The sequence below is a fragment of the Heloderma suspectum genome, chromosome 5 (genome assembly GCF_057233095.1).
Source record: "Heloderma suspectum isolate Gila_16-S chromosome 5, 16-S_ref, whole genome shotgun sequence".
NCBI lineage: Eukaryota > Metazoa > Chordata > Lepidosauria > Squamata > Helodermatidae > Heloderma > Heloderma suspectum.
This window is the reverse complement of record NC_139462.1, coordinates 198315495-198331373: the sequence shown is the minus strand read 5'-3', so window position 1 is coordinate 198331373 and position 15879 is coordinate 198315495. Positions and strand designations below refer to the sequence as shown.

General features: G+C 43.0%; 1 protein-coding gene across 2 annotated transcripts in view; it reads left to right on the top strand.

Annotated features, from left to right (window-relative positions):
• CUBN (cubilin) overlaps positions 1–15879 on the top strand; it is a 260102-nt gene that overhangs the window by 76904 nt on the left and 167319 nt on the right. For both annotated transcript variants that reach the window (XM_084860471.1, XM_084860472.1), the window contains exons 26-28: positions 1169–1325; positions 3360–3547; positions 14942–15101. In XM_084860471.1, coding sequence (XP_084716597.1) covers positions 1169–1325; positions 3360–3547; positions 14942–15101 — 505 coding nt within the window. The remainder of the gene's footprint in view (positions 1–1168; positions 1326–3359; positions 3548–14941; positions 15102–15879) is intronic.

Sequence of the window (15879 nt, the reverse complement as noted above, 5' to 3'; positions counted from 1 at the left end):
GCGGGCAGCCCTGGCCGGCGGCTCTGCGGAATCTCTGCGGAGTGGAACCGGCCGGAGAGAATTTCGGGAGGAGGGACAGAGTGCCTCCCCCCACCGCAAACGTCACCCTTTGAAAAGGTAAGTGACTTTTGTACATCCCTAGCAACACCTGAAATCGATGGTGAACATTGGTACTGGTGCACCTAATTCAAGATACCATCAAATGTCTGCTGTGGGGTGTTTCCATTTCAGCAGTGATTGCATCTTGATACTGTAACTTATTTATTTACTCACTTACGCAGTCATTTAAGCAGCCATCCTATACCCACTTAGCTTTGAATAAGCCTCACTGAAATTAATGGGACTTAGTTCTGAGTAGACCTGTATAGGATTGCACTGAAACATAGGGTCAAACTACATACATTAAATATGTAGCATGCACACTGAGCAGCTGACCCTATCTTTCTTTTACTCACAAGTAAGTGTGTAGGCCTCCGATCCAGACTGGAACCACCATGCATGGGTAGGTTTGGTTTAAACCAATGGAGGGTTTTTTTCCTTTTCTTTTTTTAGCCTCTGCACTGGAGAAGGGATTTTGGAAAACAAACAGCTGAGAGGGAATGTTTAAATCTCCCTTCGCCATGCATAGTGGTCCCAACCTGGATCACGGTTCTGCGCACTTTTGTGTGAGTAAAGAAAAAGAAAAAGATGGTTAACAACACAGCATGTATTTAATCTATTGTGTGGTTTCACTCTTATTTATTTACTTACTGCATTAATAAACCAACTTTCTGCAAAGTGTTAACTTCCCTGCATTTCTTGGGCAGAAAAGTGGCATAGAAATGCAGTCAAACAAACAAACAAACAAACAATCGTGTCAGGATGCTGGAACAGATTACCCCCTACATCAGACATTTCATGGTATCTTGAATTAGATATGTCTTCATCCAACCCTAGGCATTTCTACTTGGAAGTAAGTCCCACTGCATTCAGTTAGGGTTACACAGAGTCATTGTGCATAGGATTACCCAGTGTTTTTCATATGCTCATGGGAAACTATGCTTTCTGAAATACCAAATGAATTTTCATTGTGATACATGTCTTTCCTCAACCAAAATTGCATATGATCAATTTAGCTCTCAGCACTATTTTTTTTTAACAACATCATTATATTTCCTTATAACTGCAGGTCTATGATGGCAATAGTTCCAGTGCTAAGATGCTGGGCAAATTTTGCGGGAATCAAATACCACCCACGATACACTCTACTGGGGACAGTTTGTATGTAGTACTAAGGACAGATAGTTCTTTGAGAGGTGGAGGCTTCCTTGCTCGTTATAAGCAATGTAAGTACAAGCAATTTGATGTCATTGACATGAATGCTGTGACCAGGTCCAGCAAGCTCTGAGTGTACATATTGGCTATACCCTTTCCTGACCATGTGGAATGGTTCCTCCCACACTTCCATGAAATTTAGTGAAGTGTAGAGACTACATATGCTGCCTTTCCCAAACTGGCCCTCTCCAGGTGATTTGGACTATGACTCCCAGTATTCCTGACCATGGGCCATGCCGGCTGGGGCTGCTGGAAGCTGTAGACCAGAACTTCTGGAGAGCACCAAGTTGGGGAAGACTAACACGTAGTGCAGGGGGGCAGAACCTCTTTCCACCCGAGGGCCGAATTCTATTTCGGAGCAGCTTTTGCAGGCCGCATTCCAGTGGTGGAAAAAAAGGCTGAAGGAAAAAGGGTCATGGTTAAAAATAACAGTGTAGTTTAGCTTAAAAGCTCTTACTGCCTTAGGGGAGGCATTTCAACTTTGAGAATGGAATAAAAACTGCAAAGAAGCCAGGGAACTACCAAACAGTTAGTGGTTGGGGGACAGGGAGTAGGCCATCTGAAAATGGGAAATCCTGAAGACTGGATTGAGATCATAGGAGGGCCGGATTCAGTCCCCGGGCCTGAGGTTCTGCATCTCTGATATAGGGTAATGGCAAGGTCCAGAAGCAAATGTAAACCTGTAGTATATAGGAAAAAGATATCTGTCAGCAGTGGAGACTGGTGGCTCCAATGTCAGTGGGATGGAGAATCTGCTCCGGGTTTCAGTCAGAACCAGTCAGAACTCTAAAGGAGCTATCCAAGGTGAGGAAGGATCTCTCTCAATCTCTCTCTCTCTCAGTCTCTTTCTCCTCCCCCGCCCCCGGCCTCTCCTTCTCTAAGGAGTTCAGGAGCTCATCCCATTTTATTATTGTGACAACTCTGTGAGTTATCATATTGTGAAAGCCCACATATATGGCTGATGTCTTGGAGACTTAATCTGACCATGGCTCAAGAAGTCTCACTGACTCAGTAGTTTTGCTGATCTCTAAATAAAAGCTCTAAAGAAAAGAGAGCTATTCAGATGTCTTGGTACCCACATTTATGTGTGGCTTTAAACTCCCCCACAACACTCTGAAATGTTCTCCCTTGGAGAAACCACACATTCTTTCAGGATGTTCAGTCCAAACCACAAAGTTACAAGCCATTGATTAGGGGTGGTTAATCTATGGGTCTATAGATGTTTTGGCCTACAACTCCCATTGGCCTTAGCTAGCTTAGCCAATGGTGAGGGATCATGGAAGTTGTAGGACAAAACATTTGGAGGGCCACAACTTGCCCACCCTTGGATTAGAAGATACTTTTTATTTGCAAATAGCATAGGACAGAAATCTACAACCATTTAATTTCTCAGACACACCTTTAATCTCAATCTGTAACCTGGGTCTCTCTTTTAATTGTCTGTGTGTAGGATATGTCCATTTTATTCCTTCTCTGTTTTTCTCTTTTTTTCTTAAAAGTCAGAAACAAAACAAAAAGAACTGAATGGTGGTATTGCATCTGATGAGACCCAGCTTGTTATGAGGTTCTGCTTAAACTAGCTATTTAATATATGGGGAAATTATGATGAACTGGCCTGTGATCTATTTGAGGCTGAGATACAGCAGGTGTTAGTTTTAAGTCAGTGTGTGCTTATTTCTGTCACTTCGTCTGTTTGTTTTTCTTTAAAGGAAGCTTGTGAAAGAGGAAAGGCCCTAAGCAGCCTCCCCCCTGCACCCCCCAGCAGACATGAAATCACATTATTCACATGTTAGGTCAGAACTAGATGTCCACACTATATCCACAAACACTTCCCCCCCCAAAAAAAAAACATCATTTAATAAGATATTGGGAAAGGGAAGAGGAAGGTTTTGACAGGGAGTGGGTGGAATTCTTCCCTGCAATTGTCTCTGATTCTTCTCTGAAAATGAATGCTAGTTGAAGTTATTAGTACTAGCTGATGCTTTGAATATCTAGAATGGAAAACTATAGGAAGCATAATATGTCTTTAAAATGTTTTTCTCAAGTTTGCCAAGGAGTAATAATCGCTAACCGGAGCCAAGGCATCTTGGAGAGTTTAAACTACCCTAACAACTACCCTTCGGATGCAAAGTGCAACTGGACCATCCAAACTACAACTGGCAACACCCTCAACTACAGTTTTACAGCATTTAGCACAAAAGGAGGAGCAAATTGTGAACGTGACAATGTAAAGGTACGAAGAAAAGATTTCCTGTTGTTTTGCAATACGATGTGTAAGCAGGATGAGCAAGAAAAGGAACAAGGGTGCATCAACAAGGAACTCTCCTTCCCACTGGGAATTATGAAAGGGGTAACCTTTTAACTTGAAACAAGCCCACTAAATTATCTGCTGCTTCACACCAGTGTTTCCATGTACAAAACACATAACTTTGTAACATGGCAGTACATTCGTGACGTGTGAAGGAAAACTGTACATCTCAAAAAGATGGCTGATCACAGCTCCTGTCATGTGACTCTCAGTGTTTGGAAATATGTCTATCACAGCAAATACTTGAGTTGCTTCGTAAAATGTGAAGCAGAGTTCAGATGCATGGAAAGGTGTGCTAGAGTTAATGAGCCATTATAGCTCTCTGGATATATTGCAACCAAATGCATTGTTTTTGTAGCTATTGGAGCTATTCAATCTTGGAGCTATTACATCAAAATGATATGAGTTACAACGGGAGTAATATCTATATGAACATAGTGCTCCAAAGTAATATTTACAGAACAGAAATTGAAATTTGCCAGAAGCTAATTTTATCACTGTTCTTTTGCAAAAAGGCCTTGAAACAGAAATTCCCAGATGCACTAAAAAAAAAAGGTAGTGTCAAGCATATTGTTTGGCCGATAAAGGGGAAAAATGACAGATCTGACCACTATCACACATGCTTTGGTTTCACCCAAATTGGACTATTGACACACCATGGAGTTGCCTTTTGAAGATTGTTCAGAAACAACAGCTGGTTTTGAATACTGCTGCCGGGCTGCTGATGGGGGCCCATAATTTAGAGCATGTGACTCCATTGCTACTTAATCTGCATTGTCTTGTGGTGTGTCTCCAAGCCCAACTCAAAGTGCTGATGGCTGCCTTTAAAGTTTGGGTCCAGGATATCTGAGGGACTGTCTGCTCACAGATGATTCTGTCTACCTGTTAAGATCTCCCCGTGAGTCTCTGTTCTGCGTCCCACCACTATCTGAGGTGTGTTATGTGTGTACGTGGGACAATTGTGCCTTTGCTCTGGAACACCCTCTCTCAGGGGGCTCTTTCCTTCTAGCTTTCAGGAAGTTTAGACGTTGTTTTGTTGTTTTCTGATCCCCAGAGTTTGTTTATGATGTTGCTCTGTTCAGTAAGTTAGCTACTTGTTCTTTCAAACTGATTGCATTGTTACTATTTTATTAAGTATGTGAGCTGCTTTGGGGACCCCATATGGGGCCAAAAAGTAGCATGTAAATATTTTAAATAAATCAATATATACAATTATTTGAAGCAGATTGAGGGCAATTCTGTGACACAGAGGAAATAGGTGTTTCCATCAGTGACATCTGCTTTGGCCCCAGATCACATCTGGATCTACCACTATACCCTGCCTTGGGATAATTTCCTAATTAAAAGCAGATAATCTTTATAAATAGATAAAATAAAAATGGCTGTACTGGCTAGGGATGATGGGAGTTGCAGTCCAACACATCTGATGGGCACCAGGTTGGGGAAGGCTGATTTATTGCTTCAGGCCCGGTTTGGGAAACCTGGAAGGTATTTGTCCTTCTAAAAGCTGGGGTACCAGTGCTCATGCATCTGATCTTTAAATGGGTTAAGAAATGTTCTATCAGGCAGTCTGAAAACAGAACTAAAACCACAGTAGTAATGTAAAAGATGCAGGAGAAAGATGGCCTCTAATTATAATAAACCTCAGATGACTAATAGCTCCAAATGCTCCAAGATGGGACCATAAGATGGGTCACTCTCAGACATGCAAAACCCAGAATGAATCATAGTTTATTTTTAATTGCATATTCTACTTAGCTGCCACACCCGAATGTCAGAGTAACATGACTTTTTCTGTGCCTCAGGAAAACTGCTCATGTACAACCAGGCATCTGTGAAGATAGTATTGGCATATCTCATGCAGTTGCTCCCATTTTTGTTTTTACACATGGGACCTCTGGTGTCCTCATGTAGTTAGCCTTAGAAATAAGAGACTTGATGCTTAAAGGCAGGGACGACCCAAAACATTTCGCTGCCTGAGGCAAAATGCAAGATGGCACTTCTTTCTGGTCCATGTGTGGAAGCTGACTAGACTAGCAGTTGAATCGGTCTTCAACGCTGGAGATGTGCTCCAGTAAAACTGATCCATTCTGTACTCCTGCCCAGTATTCCAGAATGCTCTGAGTTAATTGCAGTCTCATTATATTGGACTAGAAGGCTAACTTAGAGAGTGCAGAGCAGGGCGCATGGCAGACCCATCTCTGTCCAACACCTTTCCACTGCTCCATGTGCCTCACCTGCCACCTGAGGCAACTGCCTCACTCTGCCTAATGGGAGGGCTGGCCCTGCTTAAGGGCAAAATCCCACACTGCACATTCCACAATATTTCCCTTCCTCTCCTTTCTCCTGCAGTCGCCTGCAATTGCAGAAAAAAAAATATTTAAATACATTTTGAAATACAAGTTTTCAATGTGTTTTCTCTAAAAATACACATTCCTAAATGTATTTAATTGTTTAAAAATGTACTGAATGCATTTTTTGAGCCCAGAACTGCATATGAATAAAATTCATAGAAATGCAAGATCCGAGGAATAACTGTGTTCCAATCTCCACATTAGTCCAGGAGGAAATGTGGGCCAGACAAAATCCTCAGGCATCTGTAACAGACTCATATGGTTACATTAATGTGTTTACCTCCAGAAGTGAGAGGAAGTCTTTTGGAATTTTCCTCTTTCATTCATGGCATCTTTATTTCATAACAAAATGTATGTAGCTGAAAATAAATATGATAAAAGAAGCTTGGATTATATCTCCATCTCTGTTCCAGTGCAACAGGAAGTGGAAGACGAAGTCCTGGTTAGTAGCGTTGTGAATTCTTCCTTTTTTGTGGCAGGACTCCTGTGCCTTTAATACCCATGCAAAAAATGAACAGCTATGGCTATTTCGTTATGGAGATGAAATGACTGAGGAAGACGTGTTGAATTTCTATCAGTCACACAGCTGGGCACAGGAGCACAGCCAGAAAAAAATGGTAGCAGCCGGGCCCTTGAAATGGAAACTGCCATTGAGTACTTCAAATCCACAAAGTGTGGTGCAGAAATGCATTAAATAAATACCGATTTAGGAAAAGCAGTTGCTAATAATGTATGCCCCAAACCCTACACAACCCCCTGCAGAGCAGTGGTATCTGCTGTTCCTCCAGTCTGCTGTTTGCTTTGGCAGGGTATACTTATTGGACGGCTTTATTTTCATGTTAAAAATATCTTGGGAATATTTATGAAATATGGTCAACTGGCATTCCTTAACCTTGGCTCATTGACTTTTTTTTCACAGGAGGGTGAAAAACAAAACTATTAAATTCTGCTAATTCTTAAAAAATAACAGAGCTGATATTGATCTGCTAGGTAAACCTGTGCTCAGTATAAAGCAAATCCAAGCCAAGCATTATTATTATTTTTAAGAACTGCATGGGCAAAACCCTGTACCCAGTTGAAGCCTGGCAGGAAATACCACAGATAAGTCCTCTCATGGTTTCAAAACGAAGCCTGCATTTTTAGGCAGTGATGTTTCCCTCCTTCAAAGTGAAAAGGAATGTATAAATAATTCATGTTGCTGAGTTCCTTTGGCTCTCCAGTTTTGCTCCTCATCACTTTTGCTTTAAAGCATACTTTGTATCTCAAAGAGAAGAAGGAATCATATCTAGAGTTTTCTGAAATACTCCCATAGCCTAGGGATGTACGAAAAGTCACTTACCTGTTCGCGGATTCTGTTCACGGTGGGGGGGGGCGCTCTGTCCCTCCCCCCGGAATCCTGGCCGTGGGGGGAGGCGATCTGGTCCTCCCCCTGGGATCCTTGACGGCCAGCTCCACTCTGTGGCCAGGGCCTTCCGCAGCCGGATTTCCAGCTGTGAATAGGCTGCTGCAGACGCAAATGGTGGCCACCGTAGTGGCCGCCATTTGTGTCCAGCCAGGCAGCCATGATAGGCTACGTAAGAATTTACGTAGCCTATCATGGCTAATCCCTAAAAAAAAAAAAACCCCAACAACCAGCGTACGCAAATGGTGGCGGCTACGGCGGCCACCATTTGCATTCTCTATTTTTCGCCGTTCTAGCATACGTAAATATTTACATAGGCAATTACGTCGAAAAAAAGGGAACCGCAACTAGCGTAGTGGGCGCTATTTGTGTTTCTTTCTTTTTTGCCGTTCTAGCCTATGTAAATATTTACGTAGGCTAGAATGGTGAAAAATAGAGAACGCAAATGGCAGATGCCATAGCCGCCGCCATTTGCGTATGCTGGTTTTTGTGGGTTTTTTAGGGGTTAATCGTGATAGGCTACGTAAATTCTTACGTAGCCTATCACAGCTTGAAGGACGGCAATGGCGGCTGCAGCAGCCCAGCCGCAGCCAGCCAAGAGACCAGATGCCGCCGCCGCTGGAGCCGGAGCTGCTGCCACCGCCGGAACCACCGCCGCCGCATCCACCACATCCGCCCTAGGTAAGTTCCATCCCGGGGGATTCCGTGGGGGGGGGCAGGGGGCAGGAGGCTGTTCTGCCACGGATTCCGGGGGGCTGGATTCTAAAGAATCCAGCCTCACTGGAATCCATGGTGGAATTCTCTGCCATCCCTACTGTAGCCTATGCAAAAAGTGGTTGAACCACAGCTTACGAGCTGCCTGTGGCTTTTAAATATGTTTTATTTTCATTTATTTAAGTATTTATACCCTGCTTTCCTTTATAAAATAAAGTCAAAGTTACTTACAAAATAAAATACTGACACCCCCCCCACCGCAGTGTCTGCTTAGCACGTTGTCATCTAGAGCAATGTAAAAAAAAAACCAGGGGACTTCAGTTGGAAGCAAAGAATCAATCAAATATAGCTAGAACACTGACAATTAGAGTTGCTGCTGAAATCATGCCTAATGTTGATGTTGGGAGCAGAGCCAGCCCTATCATTAGGCAGAGTGAGGCAGTTGCCTCAGGCAGAAGGTGCTGAAGGAGCGAGGAATGAACCTCAAAGAAAACCCAAATGATTTTGATAAGACTAGCAAAATGTATCAGGACGTTGGAGTAAGGGTGTTGGAGAAATCCACAACAGAACCAAATGAGTCTGGATTTTCATGACTCCAACTCAGAGATTCTGCAGAGGAATGGCATTTCTCCTGTCAGGCAGATTCTGCAGACTTGCAGACTGATTTTTAAACTTTCCCGTATTTTGTGCAAATTTCATCATGGAAAAACATGCATTTTTTAAAAAAAAAAACAGCAAAAAAATGTGCACTTCCTCCATAGGTGAAAGCGTGAAAATGTGCATTTTGGAGAATTTGCACATTTTTGTGTGTTCAAACTTGCAAATTTGAGCAATTGCGAATTTGAGCAAATTTGGAAACAAACAAACAAAACTGATTCTGATCATGGGCTGAAAGGTGCCCAACAACCTGTGAAACACAGATGGAATGGATTTTACACAATTTGTTGATCCCTAGGTTGGATTTGCACATTTTTAGGTTGTCACTGGATTTTGTTTACAGTAAAATTCGAAGTATTGATGAGGGCTACCTCTTCAGGCAAATCATTTGAGGAATTTAAAGGGGAGTTTGACTGCTGTTTCTGTGTTGTTGCTGTTGTTGTTGTTGTTGTTTTGTAATGGATACCATGTTAAATTAAACCACCATAGAGGCCAATATTGGTGGAAAGGAGGAGGATTCTACATATTTTAAATAAATAACAAATAGAAGGACTAGCAACATCATTCCTATTAGCAGTCTCTCCTCTATAGCAAGCAGAAAAAGGAGAAAATCAGCTTCCTCATGCCTAATAACATCACTGTAGTAAAGGTGTGGGCATCTTTCTGTTCATACTTTCAAACAGAAAATCAGATTTATCTCCAACTATCATTCTGCTGCCTTACCTTTTCAGGAATGTCCCTACAGAGAGCTTTGGCTATTGGGCAATATAGAAATGAAATAAATAAAATAAAAAATAAAAAATAAAATACATGACTGAATTCCTCTATGGAAAATTCCTACCGATGTTGATCAGTGTTATGGAAACTAGATTGCCAGAAATTGGATTGCCAGGAAAAATATGTAGCCTGGATGTGCTTTCTTTGCTTTCAGGCAAATTGTTAGAAATGTTGAGCAAGGCCATCTTTTCCCCTTAAACCAGTCTTTGCTCCTTATATCAGAGGTGTTTGACTACAGCTCCCAGCATCCCTTAGCCAGTGCAGTCCAACACCTCTGGAGAGCACCAAGTTGGGGAAGGCCACCTTATACCTTTCCCCCCAAATTCCTTTACACCAGGGGTGGGCAACATGCGACCTGTTTGCTGCATGTGGCCACCGCTGTGTCCTCCACCACTGACCCCCAACATTGTAATTTTTTTTTTAAAGCAACATATCAAATCCTTTTTGACCATTTAGTGCTCCATAGCTAGTATAGGGCACTCCATAGCCATTCTTGATGCTGCTGCTGTTGTTGTTGTATTGTATTTATTTTAGTGTCACAGGGGAGGTGCAGCCTGGGGGTCTGTGTAGGCCTGGATGGTGAAAATGGGCCCCAGACCTTCTGAAGTTTCCCACCCCTGCTTTTCACCTTAGATGAATAAATAGTTTTTGTAGTGGGCTCTACCACCTGACTTGCTAAAACAATCAGGAGCCAGAAAACCAAACATATTTCATTTAAACAGTGGACAAACCAAATGTTTGCTGGAAAAATAGGCTCTTAATCTGGCCACAGAACACCTGTAAAGAAGCAAATATATATGCAGTGGCCCTGTTCAGATGTCATGCCCAAATTATGGTTTGGCCATTGGGGCTGTGCCTCAGGTACTCACAGGCTCCCTTCCTTCTCCTGTCAACTCCCACACTCACTGCCTAGGGTTTCTACTTCTGGTTTGAAGGGAAACTTATGATTTGCATATACCATAGTTTGCCAGATTTGGACATCACAGTGAATTAAAGCTATCACAAACTGGAAAGTTGGTGAGGTAAGGCTGGCCCAATGGTGCCCACCCCATTCCATGTACAGAAGCAAACTGGAATGGCAACTGAATTTTACTTCAACACTGGTGATCGGACAGTGTCCACTGCCATGCCTAAGGGCTGCAGGCTAGCTTAGGGAGTGCAGGGCTGGCCACATGGCGCACACAGCTCTAACCTCCAAGAGAGGGGAAGGCCAGGGGGCTCAGGAGAAATGGCTAGGGGGCTGCCACTGCTGCCCCCTAGCATCTGTTGCCTGAAGCACTTGCCTCACTCTGCCTACTGGTAGGGCTGGCCCTGCAGCAAGGGAATTGGAGAGAGAAGAGCTCAAACCTGAGGCATGAACCTGATGGTCAAACTGTAGTTTGGCTGTGACATCAGAACCAGGGCAGGGATTTAGGGGCAAACAATTATAAAAGTCTATGGCTCAATAAAACTAATTGTTAATCCTACTGTTACTGTAAATTGGTAAATAAATTGGATTGCTAAAAACGAAGACCTTGGCACTGCCCCTTTGATCCCACTTCCAAGAGTAGGGACTCTTGGAAGGAAGAATCTGGATTCACAGAGTTGTATAGTTTATTTTAGAGTTCCTTCCTTGTATACAGCCACAGGCAGACTGTCCCTTGCCTTGCTAGTCTAGTATAAATCCTAGCATGGACTATCTGTGCTTAGCTCAGGGCATTCAGAAGTCCTGGCCTGGTTCAAGGAATGGACTTATCAAACTCAACAAGTAGCCCCGCCCTATTTGCTTTTAGCCCTGCCCAGCTCTGGAATGTCTCCCCCACTCCAAAGACCTTTTCCAGAACTGAATTTGGCCCTTGAGCCTGAAATGATTGCCCAACCCTGACGAAATGGTTGACCAGATGCAAAGGACAGCAGAGCTCGTGCATCTTTAAGAGTAAATTTCAGTAGATGGCATTTTTCTTAGCCCTGTGATGTTATGATAAGATCCCTGCAACATGCTGAAATTTTATCTTCTAGCTAACCCTTAAAGGTGGGATTCCTATTATACTGTTCTGGGCAGAGCTAGTCTTACCATGAGGCAGCTGTCTCAGGAAACAGAACAGGCAGCAATATGTCAGATATTAAGAGAGCAATCCTATGGCCATTTGACAGTGTCTAGACAGCCAAGGCTCTGAGCTCAGTTCCCAGAAACCGCACTCCCCACCCCTCCCCTGCTGCCACCTCATAGGTGGCGTGGTTCTTTCCCATCTCCACACTTGTAATACAGTGTACAGCAGGTGAAAACAGGGTGTTCCTGGGAGCAGGGAAGGGAGGAGACTGCAGAAGCATCATTACGACACTTCCTATGTGCTCCCCGCTCCCACTCCGAAGTCTCCAGGTAGACAGCCAAAAGCAGCTGTCTAGCCGCAAATGCAGGGTGGCCAGAGCACAGAGGAGAGGATCCCCTCCGTGTTCTGCCCACCCTGCATTGGATAGTCATCCACCTCCAAGTTTAGAGGCTGCCAACTGTCCCAATCGGATTGCACCCTGAATAGTTTTACCATGAGAGGGTTACCATTTGGATTTTCCACCTAAGGTACTAAAAGAAAAGCCTGGGCTCTGAGCTCCTTGGTTAACCATGCAATGAATACACATTCAATTATCTGAACTATAGCAATACAGAAATGTTATTTTTCCTACTTTGATATTTATTTATGTATTTATGTATTTATTTATTTTTATACCTCCCAATAGCTGGAACTCTCTGGGCAGTTCATAGCAACTAAAACCATAAAATATGAAACAATAAAATACATATGATAAAATACAATATAAAAGTGTAAACTTTAAAACTGCAATATAAAAACAGACTACCAAACAGAAGCTAGCAGGCAAAAATTTAAAATACAGTGCCAGATAGAGATATAAATAAATAAAAGACCCATCAAAGACCCTGGGCAAGATGTAAAAATGACTTGAAATATGGATATCATGACAGCAGAACTATGTTCAGTTGAGCTGATTCTTGGCTGTGCTTTTCTGAGAACTGAATAAATGCCTGAGATGTTCTGAATTCTTCATGAAAACACACAGCTGTTCTGTTCCTTTATCAAAGCTGAACAGCTTTACTAAAAGCCTATAACGGTACTTCGCTCCCCAACAGTTACAGCTGTCTCATCATATTCATTTGAATTTCCTGTGAATAATGTCCCACCCCGAGAACCAAATTGGGAGCAGTATGACATGAAGTGGTTTCTAGGGCAACCATTATTTGTATATTTGAAAAATGGACTGTTTGTTTTCAGAGGAATTGTGTAGAACTGCAAAGTTAAATGTCTGTGGGGTTAAAAAAACAACAACAACACCACTCCCATTTTATGAAATCAAGTTTAGGAAAGAACCATGCAACTGGGATTTATTTATTTTTCCAGATTGACTGGGTATGACCATTAACTACCAACTTCTGTTGTTTTTGCAGCTGTTACATGTTTACTTATAGTGATCAATATATGTATGGATGTAGATATAGATACAGATAGATTTAGTAAAGCAATTGGCAGAATGGATAAATATATATTCCTTCTTTTCCATCCAATGTTCCAGCTCTCACCTTCATCAGTGATGGTTAGTATCTGCAACTCAGGAAGTACACTTAGCTGGATCAAGCACAGGAACGTTGGCCTGATTTCTCCTCCCTCCCCACTGAGACATGTGTCCCCTTGAGAATACTTTTGCAAAAATCACAAAAAGGGGAAAGGAATGTTCTGCAGCAAGGGAGAAAATGTTTGTGAAATGTATGCTCCCATCTTACCTCAGCACTATAAGCTAACAGGAAGAAAACCCAGAAGATGTTTCAGCTGAAATTCTTATATTTAGAGCTTAAAAAAAAATCAAGTATTTTTATCCTGCTCCTCAGCCAAAAAGGCTCCCAGAGCAGCTTACATATAATATAATATAAGAATTACTTTGGAAGCTGCAGCCACTGCAGAATGCCGTGGAAGATTATTGACTGAGATGCCTTACCGCACACATTTACACTTGTGCTAAATGTTCTACACTGGCTGCCATCTGCTACTGAGTTAAGTTTAAGGTGTTGCTATTAGTATGCAAGTCCCTATACAACTCAGGACCAGATTACCTCAAGGAACCAACTACCCAGGCCATTACAATATTCAGGGGAGGTCCTGGTGCCTATGCCACAGTCTACAGATTTCCATTTGGCAACGAGGCAGAGACATGCCTTCTTCGCAGTGGTGCCCATCCTGTGGAATGATCTCCCCTCAGAGTAGCTACACAGATCTTTGATCTGATTCTGCAGGACAGTCCTAATGTGGCAGACACAACTACTTCTTCACTAAATTTATGCTTAAATTTATTATGCTTAGAACTCACTACTGTTGGGCATATGACTTTTATAAGTCATCAGACTTTTATAATGGATAAATCATAAGATACACAAATGGAATTTACATTGGTTCATGGTTATTTAAGTTGGTTAATTCTAGCCAAAAATGGAACCTCCATGTTCAAGATAGCATCTTCCTGATCACTCTAGAGTGGGAATTAACACTGGATGGATATCATCATCAAGACTTTTGTAAACTTCTCTGCATAGACATTTTTAGAAGGCAGAATGCTCAGTGAGGTGTGCAATTGGTTTGATCCATCATGGCACTGTACCATTTCAGGCCGTGAGTTCTGATGATGCTCTGTGATGTTGCAGGGTTCTGCTAGGGATTAGATCTTGAACAGGGGCAGGTTGGGGCAGGTTTCTCAGGAAAAAAGACAGAAAAAGATCAGTACCATGGAAAGTTCCAGGTGATGCTGGGGCTGGAAGCTCAACAAGGTTGTCTGCACGTTTCTCTAGAAATCAAATAGAAATGTAGCAGCCTTTAAGCTTTTTGGCCCCACCTCTACATTGACTGAAGCTTGGTCTCCTAAAGGGGCCTGGCCTGTTCTAGTCATCTCAGGCTGTGCTGATGTGGAAGTGGCTGGGGTATACTAGTGTCCTCATGGCTGGAGTCTTCTGAGTTTGAAGATGGCAATGCATCTGCCTCTGGATGTCGGGGAGCCAATGCTTGGGGTCTTTCTGGTGAACTGGGTCCTGGGGAGGAGGAAAACTTGTGAAGACTCTCTGTGGTCAAGTCTCTCTGAACCAGCAACTCTGGAGCCTCCTCAGAGGACAAGGGGTTGGAATCCTCTGACGATGAGGGTTCAGGGTTTGGGTCCATGACAGGCTTTGATGATCTTATTTGGTGTGTTCACCACGCTGCATAGAGACCACTACTGGAGTAGCGTTCTATTAAAATTAGCCCTTTTTATTGTAACACACTTGGATAATACCTCTCAGATACTATGTAGATAATCACTACTACTTTTATATGTCCAGCTTTTGAAAAATCAGCAATAAATAATGGATCCCTTTCTATTATATTTCCTTATGCTTGCTTGCAGCTTTATGATGGCCCCAATGCCCAGTCCAGCCTGATAGGCACTTTCTGTGGCAACACTGATCTTCCATCTGGAGGTACCCTGAGTTCCAGTCTTCATGTGGTGTTTTACTCTGATAAAATAGACGAATCTACTGGATTTCAGATGCTATGGCATATAAATGGTAAGTCACCTAGATTTTCTTTCATTTTGTTGTTATGAAAGATTACTCGTTAAACTAGAGCAGTCTCAGAATGCTAGAAATATTTGTTAGGAGGGACCTAAGAGGTGGACAGCCTGATGTATGTTCATTTGAATGTAGGTTGCACTGAGATCCATGAGATTTACTAAAATTCTATTGCATTTACTTTAGAATACTCCATGCTGAACTCAACAGGAATTAATTATGGGTAAATATGAATAAGAGTGGGCTGTTAGGTGGTGCAAATCATCCCATTATTTTCAAATGCAAATTGGATTGCAGCAGGAGGGAGCAATCCTATGGCCACTAGTCAGTGGCTAGACAGCCATGGGATACCTGGTGTTGCAGGAACCAACCTCAGAGCCCGCCCTCCGAGGTTGGTTCCCGGAGAACCGACCTTTCCCCCTCCCATGCTGCCTTGCAGGCAACGCAGAACAGCCCCAGGCTCCGTGCTTGCAAGAGGAGCGCAGAGTGGCCAAAATGGGGCATTCCAGAGCGGGGAAAGCAGAAATGCCAGTATGACACATCCTATGTGTCGTCCAGCAGCCTCCTTCCCCACTCCGTGATCCTGCGGCTAGACAGCTGCAATCGGCTGTCTAGCCGCAAATGCAGGGCAGGAGAAGCACGGAGGGAACCATCCCCTCCATGCTTCTCCTGCCTTGCATTGGATAGGCGGTCGCCTCCGAGTTCAGAGGTGGCCGCCGATCTGCATAGGATTGCGCCCTAAATCTATTTACTAGGGAGTGGGTCCCATTGACTT